Genomic DNA, 7,005 nt, shown 5'->3' on the forward strand with positions numbered 1-7,005 from the left:
TGGTCTCCACCGGCCCAGAGAATCCATACTAAGTCCTGGTTCAAGTCTCTGCTAAGGCTAAGAGCGAGCAGCCAACAGGGTCTCTGGCTTCCCCACCATGCCTACAGCCTGCCTTTCTGCTTTTCAGGAAGGCCCAAACAAGACGGGGACGTTATGTGCCTTGGACTGTGGGGCTGGCATTGGCAGGATCACCAAGCGGCTGCTCCTGCCTTTGTTCAAAGTGGTGGACATGGTGGATGTGACGGAGGACTTTCTGGTGAAAGCCAAGACCTACCTGGGTGAGGAGGGCAAGAGAGTGCGGAACTACTTCTGCTGCGGCCTCCAGGACTTCAGCCCCGAGCCCGGCTCCTACGACGTCATCTGGATCCAGTGGGTGATAGGTGAGACTCAGCTTCCCCTCTCGTCCTCCTGTCTGTCTGTCTCCAGCCACTGAGGCTCCATGCCAAGTGGGGGTGCCACGCCTGGCCCTCCCTGTCTTAGACCCTGAAAGGTGGACCCAAGCTCTGTGGGAGTTTTGTGGGGCAGACTGCAGTGCCTGCTGCGATCCATTTGGGGCATTCAGAGAAAGCGAAACCAGTACTTTAAATAAAAACCCTCATTTCTAAAGAACAATATGAAAACCAGTGAGCAAGTTTGTTGGAGGTTGGGCCCACCCCCACTTAGCTTAGCAGCCTGTGGGAATCGACTGAGCATGCGCCTCCTGTTCTGCCTATCCGGAGGGTCAGCCCCACCTCCAAGGCTGGCAGCCAACCCTGGGTGAACGCCTTGGACTTCTGCCATGTGGTCAAGGAGGCTTCTAGCCCGAGTGTGAATGCAGGGAAGGGAGTCTGGGAGCCCCTGCCGTGCTGGAACCCCAGACCAGGTGCACTCAGGTGGGTGCCTGGTATGTGGGCAGAATGCAGGATGTGGGAGGCACCCTACATCCTGTTAAGCCCCAGCTTCACATCTACTAGCTTCTGCCCTGGGGCAACTTCTGAGCCAGTTTCCAGACTTGAAAGGGAGTATATTCGTGCCACCCCTCAGGGCGGCCGAGAGGGTCAATGAGGCACCTTGTGTGCACCCTGCCTGAGGAGGGGCTGGGAAATGGTGGCCAGAGCGCCTCACTGCCCCTATCCCCAGGCCACCTGACTGACCAGCACCTGGCTGAGTTCCTGCGGCGCTGCAAGCGGGGCCTGCGCCCCAATGGCATCGTGGTCATCAAGGACAACATGGCCCAGGAAGGGGTGATCCTGGACGACGTGGACAGCAGCGTGTGCAGGGACCTGCAGGTGGTGCGCAGCATTGTCCGCCGCGCGGGCCTCAGCCTGCTGGCCGAGGAGCGGCAGGAGAACCTCCCAGACGAGATCTACCATGTCTACAGCCTGGCCCTCAGATGAGCCCGGCTGCTCTGCAGGGACTGGGCCTGAGGCCCGAGGGGAGGGTGGGAAGGCTGGCGGCCGAGAGCCAGGGGCTGCATGTCTGACCGTGCCAAGGTCACTAAGTATCCTGTCTGCCACAGCCTTTTTATAAAGGCAGGGGTGGAGCCCATGTGGGCTGAGGGGTCCGTCCTGAGGCAGAACTCGGGGTCTAGGCTCTCACCATCTGCTCTCAACTAGATGTGGCTGCTCTTGTAGAGAAGCAGAGTAACCTGGGGCACCTGGGAGGCGTGACCTGGAGAACACCACCCACACGGAGCTGGTGGTGGCCAAGGCCCCTGGCTGGGACTGCCTGTGCAGCTTATGGGAACATACAGCTTCTGACCGCTCAGTGATGGGGCCCTGGTGCCTGCGATGAATACAGCCGCCTGCAGCAGGCGAGCGAGGCCTGTGGCCTTGTCCTGTTTCCATCAAAAATAAAGGGTGGACTCCATGTGCTCTGAAGGCCCTGGCTAGTCTCCTGGATGGTGCTTTCTGTACTGGGACAAGAGGATTGCTCCATGTCCGTCCGTGTCCCCACCCCCTACTCCCCAGGCTGTGGCCTCTTTGCCTGCCCTGAATCTGGGCAGGCGGGAGCAATATGCACACCGGAGGCTGAATGAAATAACTTTAATTCTTTAAACCCGTAGTTGCCTGTGGATGTCACTGTGCTGTGACTGCTGGAATGACTTGGCGGCGATGGCAGCTTCCAGTCTGGGTGGCTTTCTGCACAATACAGGACTCTGGGGAAGGGCTGCCCATGGGCGTGCACTTGACTGCCTCTCAGCAGATGGTACAGCCCCCAGCCCTGGGTTTGGCACAAGCAGCCCGCACCAGTGCCCAGGCCGAGGTTGATGCAGGTGGCCTGGGCCCAGGGTGGCGCAGCTGGCCGCCAGCTCAGCTGCACCCCCTGAAAGAGCCTGGTGGGCTGGGTGGGCTTTCTGCCCCACTCACCACAGCACTGGTCTGTGTGGCAGAACAAGGAGTGAAGACCTCCAGCGGCTACCCCTCTTCCCTTGTTTCCTGGGCTCTGAGGCCTGCCTGGCTCTCAGTGCCTCCCTGCCCTGCGGGGACGAAGACTCTGCTCACCCCAACTCAGAACCCTCCCTGTCCCTGTGAGGGTGCTGCCAGAGGGAGGGAGTCTCCCGGGAAGATGGAGAACCAGACCTGCACCCCTGGGATGATCCTGGGAGCTACATGTTCCTTGGCTTTGTACTGACGAAGGCCAGGGCTCGCTTCCAGCCGACATCATCTCATAGGTGGGACCAAGACCTGCCCCAAGGTGGCCGTCGTTGGACAGTCAGTCCACCAGCAGTCAGATTTCAGCTGCCAAGACCACTGTTCGCTGTAGCGGGGCGGGGCTGTCAGATGTCATCCTGGAGGACGCTGCTGTGCTCACTGAGGAGGTACCACTTGAGCCTGTCGGGCAGGGGAAGGGCCTTGACCTTGACGTCCACCGGCCAGGGCTGAAGGTGGAGCCGGATGCAGACGCGACACAGGTGCTTGAGTGGGGGAGGGGAGCTCTCCAGCTGCCTCAGGGAGAAGTGCAGGGCCTGGATCTTCCCTGCCAGGCTGCCCAGCGGATGGATGTCAAAGTTGTCAGGCAGCTGGAGCTTCTGGGCGCCGGTCACCATGAGGTCCAGAGCAGTCTCGGCTTTGTGCAGGAGGTCCATGTGGCTCTCGTCCTCGGCAAACCTTGGCTGGGAACAGAGCCTCTCGAAGATGATGTGGAAGCCTGACCAGCAGGCCGGCCCATGGAGCGAGCAGTGGCAGGCGGCTCCAGACTCCAGCAGGAAGCGCAGGAGAGGGAAGTGCTGTGTGAAGTTCTGGAGGCAGATGTGGGTGAGGGACTCGTGGGCCGGGCAAGCGCTGGGGTCTGCCCCGTGCGCCAGCAGCAGCTGCGTTACTTGGAAGCAGAAGCGGTGGATCAGCTGGGCCTCTTCTTTGTCCCCTCCCGCCGTCTCACCGAGCAGGAAGATGATGCAGGTGAACACAGTGTCCCCATCTTTGGTGGCAGCTTTGACGTCTGCCCCTGGAAGAGCAGTTAGCAGACCACACCGTGGGATAGCAGACCACACCGTGGGAGAAGGCCTTACCGCGTGCAGATAACACCTGACATCTAAAGGAGGTGGGGGAGCCTAGACAGGAGCAGACTCTAGACAGGTGCTGAGCGAATGAAAGGCTGGGGGCTCCCTGGGAAGGGACAAGTCTCACCTCCTTCCAGAAGGAGCCGCACACTCTCAGTATTGTGGATCTGCACCCCATCGCTACTGGCCAGGGCGTGGAGCAGAGCAGTCTTTCCTGGAGGAAGCGGGAGGAGGATCTGGGTGAGTGGGGGGCCAAGAAGCGGGGGACAGAGCAACCGCAGGTGGAAACACAGGGCCAAAACCACCAGCTCGTGACACGTCTGAGCTGAGCTGGCTGCCCTTTCTTCCTGCACAAACGGGGAACTGAAGGGCAGGAGGAGGCGGCTTTTCCTGGATAGGTGGAACCACAGCCTGGCTGGGTCTCTCCCGACAGAAGCTTTTGTCCCCTCAGGCACGGCGAGTACCCGACAGGAACCCCCATGAGCACAGTCCACTACGCTGCAGTTTGAGGGGGGCTGGGACCTCTGCCCAACTAATTACCAGCCAGCACCCACACCCCCACACCTCCCAAGGTTCCCCAAGCTTTCTTCCCACACAGCGGCCTAGGGCTGTTCTGCTGCTGGAAGAGGACCCACCATGCTTGTCAGCTGAGTTGACATTGGCTCCAAGGTCCAGGAGGCGCTGCAGGCAAGGCAGGCGCTCTGGCTCCTCACTGGCCAAGTCCAAGGGGCTGCTCTCGTGGACCTGAGTGGAGAAAGCACAAGCCGATTTGCCTGAGGCTGGGACGCAGGTGGCCTAGCACGGATGCCCCGCCACTAGCGGCCGGCCCTGGACCTGGCTGCTTACCCGGTCCCTTCGATTAATGTCGGCCCCATGGCGCGCCAACAGCTCCACCATGTCTGGCTGGTTCCGCAGGACAGCGATGTGCAGGGCAGTGTAGTAGGTAACTGGGTCTGCGGGCACACACACTCAGTGACATTCTTACCTAGAGTCCCCGGAAGCTGCAGGCCCAGGCTTCTAGCACCAGGAGGGGTCAGGACAGAGATGTGTAGAAGCGACACTAGAGGCACTTCAGGTTGTGGGGCGTTCTAGCAGCCTCATTTGGTTTGGCCTGCACCTTGCTCTTCTGGAAAACAGGACTGTAGCGGGGTTCTGCTGGCGGGGGGGAACGGCGACGTGGTACTAACGGCCAGCTTCTCACAGCTCTGACTTTGGATGCACCTCTTTCCTCGGCTCCTTGACTTTCCAGGAACCCAGCAGCCTAAGCCTCTTCTCTCCTCAATGTGCCAGCCCAGAGGCGCCCTGCCCTCCCAGAACAGCTCACCACCACCCCCGCACTGACAAGCCAGAGAGCTCCCTGGCCCTGCTGGGACCAGTGCCCGGGGTGGCTTATCTCTCTCCCCTCCCTGTGGCGTGAACAAAACATGAGGGCTCAGAGGCAGTGGCAGGTATTACCTTCCCCAGCTCTGAGCACAACCCCCGGCAGCCAGAGCTCAGAGTGGAAGCCAGCGGGTTTGTCTGGGTGCCGGGAGAGTCTGCCAAGCCCATCACTGGGTAGAAGGGACAGACTTGTTCTTGGTACAGAGGTGGTCAAGAGCCATTTGGAAGGCAGGGGAGTTCTTCCACCCACAGGGGCCCCTCTGTTATCACCCCATTAAAAACAAGTGGCAGTTCCTAAGAGAACAGTCAAAGCAGGGCTTCAGAAGGCCTGCCCACCCCTCCCCGCTCCAGATGCCAGCTGACCTTCGAAGTGGAGGTTGGCCCCGTTTCGCAGCAGGACGTCGGCTGCCCGAGTCAGCCCCAGCTCAGCCATCTTCAGCAGGGCATTGCTCACCCCCTCCTGGTAAAACGGGGAGAGGGCCTTCCGCTCCAGCAGCTCCGTGAGAACAAGGAGGTGGCTTTCCTCGCTGGCAGCATAGCTGGGACTGGCAGCAGAGGATGACCAGTTAGGGGGGAGGGGGTCACCAGCTGACACGGGCACCCTGCGGCAAAGAGCCACACCACCTAGCTGGTGGCCATCACCCCACCCATGGGTAACAGGGTCCAGGCTCTATGTGGCAGAACGCCTCTCTGGAGGCCGAGGGTTGAAAGAGGGCCAAGGGGATCTTCTAAAGCAGAGCAGAGGCCATGGGGTTCTTGACAAAGGGCTGAGTCTGCAGTTCCCTCCTGACCTGGTCCCTCACCTTGTGCCGAGGGTTTGTTTGGTCCCAAGCTTGGGTAATGCTCAGTTGCTGGGGCTGTTTTTTAGGGCGACGGGAACCCTGGGGGCTAGAAGCCAGAACAAGGGCCTAATGCCCCTTCCTGGAAAGGCCCCCCCCTCACACTGAAGACAGAGACTGCCCTTGGGCGTCAGACCCGTGGCCCTCCTTGCCTCCCAGCTCACCCAGACACTTAAGTCTCTGGTCTTCAGAAGGCTGTGGACACACTCGGTTCTTCTTCCCATCCCAGTCCCACTCACGACCTCGCAGTTTTACCTCCTCGAGCCCCTCCCCCTTCCCCTGCCAGCACGAACTACCAGAAACTGTCGGCTTTCCCCCAAAGCCCAGGCCTGCGGGCTGCTGGCATGCCTTTGCCCAAAGCCCTGACAAGAGCCCAGGCTCCTGCCCAAACTGCGGCTCTCAGTGAAGGTGTTCTCCATCTGGGTCTATTCTCCCCGCTGATTCAAAGTTTGATCCTTACTGCCTGGGCACATTCCGCCTCATCCCCCTGCCCCCATCCCCCATGGATGCAAAGCGAATCTTCTGGAACTATGTTCTTGCCTGTGCTGCCCCGCCCCGCCCCGCCCCGGAAACACCCGCACTGCACTGGCACGGCCTCGCCAGGAGCAAATGGAGAAAACATTGACTTTTTAACACCTTTCAAATGCAAAGTCATCTACAAAAAATGTGAAGCTCACACAGCTCTTGAGTAAAACCAACGCCCTGATTCCATCTTCCCAGGGGCGCCCGGCAGAGTGCACCGGGCGGGGTCGAGGCCGGGCGACATGCCACCCTCTCCGCCCGCCGCCGCCCTGCTTCGCCAGCGCTGGCCGGGTGCAGCCACCCCCAAGAGGCGGGACACGGGTCAGCGCGGAGGGGCTCGCACGGGGAGTCGCGGTTAGACTAGGCTTGCAGGGACAAAGCGGAGTGCGGCGCCGGCTAACCAAGGGAGCGAGTTACCCGTCCAGGGGCTCCGGCCGCTCGGGGTCCTGGATCCCCAGGGAGCCCAGAATCGCGTCTACCAGCGGCTGGTACTCGAAGATGATCCTCCGGAAGCCGTGCAGGAACGGCATCGCGGCGGCCCAGGGCGCTGGAGGCACCGCGCTCTCCGCCGAGACCGAGACCACAGCGGAGCGTGCTCGAGAGGCCGCTGGTCCAAGGGGACCTCCGCTGCTCTCGTCGCTGCTACCGAAGCCTCCGAACCAGCCCGGGAGCCGACCTGCCGCTCGACCAGCTACCCGAACCGGAAGTGGCCGTGCGCTTCCGGCCCGCGCCCGCTCCGGAGGCCGCCGGGTACGGACAGCGCCCCCGCGGACTCGGAGGACC

The 7,005-nt window shown here is 61.3% G+C and overlaps 2 protein-coding genes across 2 annotated transcripts; one reads left to right on the top strand and one right to left on the bottom strand.

Moving 5' to 3' along the window:
• Nucleotides 1–10: 10 nt before the first annotated feature.
• On the top strand, nucleotides 11–1,863 carry NTMT1 (N-terminal Xaa-Pro-Lys N-methyltransferase 1). The gene is made up of 2 exons (XM_004713337.3): nucleotides 11–380; nucleotides 1,120–1,863. The coding sequence occupies exons 1-2, from the start codon at nucleotides 98–100 to the stop codon at nucleotides 1,374–1,376; spliced, it is 540 nt and encodes a 179-aa protein (XP_004713394.3). The 5' UTR covers nucleotides 11–97; the 3' UTR covers nucleotides 1,377–1,863.
• Nucleotides 1,864–2,010: 147 nt separating this feature from the next.
• ASB6 (ankyrin repeat and SOCS box containing 6) lies at nucleotides 2,011–6,861 on the bottom strand. Its single transcript, XM_004713257.2, has 6 exons — nucleotides 6,640–6,861; nucleotides 5,225–5,406; nucleotides 4,328–4,434; nucleotides 4,117–4,225; nucleotides 3,609–3,695; nucleotides 2,011–3,426 (listed from the first exon to the last, which is right to left on the bottom strand). Exons 1-6 carry the CDS (start codon nucleotides 6,750–6,752, stop codon nucleotides 2,759–2,761), a joined length of 1,266 nt encoding a protein of 421 aa, XP_004713314.1. The 5' UTR covers nucleotides 6,753–6,861; the 3' UTR covers nucleotides 2,011–2,758.
• Between the last annotated feature and the right edge of the window lie 144 nt (nucleotides 6,862–7,005).

The sequence above is a fragment of the Echinops telfairi genome, unplaced genomic scaffold, assembly GCF_000313985.2.
Source record: "Echinops telfairi isolate 266 unplaced genomic scaffold, ASM31398v2 ScPeMD7_22;HRSCAF=79, whole genome shotgun sequence".
NCBI classification, from domain to species: Eukaryota; Metazoa; Chordata; class Mammalia; order Afrosoricida; family Tenrecidae; genus Echinops; species Echinops telfairi.

What these genes read in the sequence shown, in the direction of transcription:
- NTMT1 (XM_004713337.3), top strand. Translation starts at nt 98, where the DNA reads ATGCCTACAGCCTGCCTTTCTGCTTTTCAGGAAGGCCCAAACAAGACG. An exon ending in CTGGATCCAGTGGGTGATAG is followed by an intron (nt 381 to 1,119) that starts GTGAGACTCAGC and finishes CCCTATCCCCAG; the next exon opens with GCCACCTGACTGACCAGCAC.
- ASB6 (XM_004713257.2), bottom strand. Translation starts at nt 6,752, where the DNA reads ATGCCGTTCCTGCACGGCTTCCGGAGGATCATCTTCGAGTACCAGCCG. An exon ending in ACATTAATCGAAGGGACCGG is followed by an intron (nt 4,226 to 4,327) that starts GTAAGCAGCCAG and finishes TTCTCCACTCAG; the next exon opens with GTCCACGAGAGCAGCCCCTT. An exon ending in GCGGCTCCTTCTGGAAGGAG is followed by an intron (nt 3,427 to 3,608) that starts GTGAGACTTGTC and finishes CTGCTCTTCCAG; the next exon opens with GGGCAGACGTCAAAGCTGCC.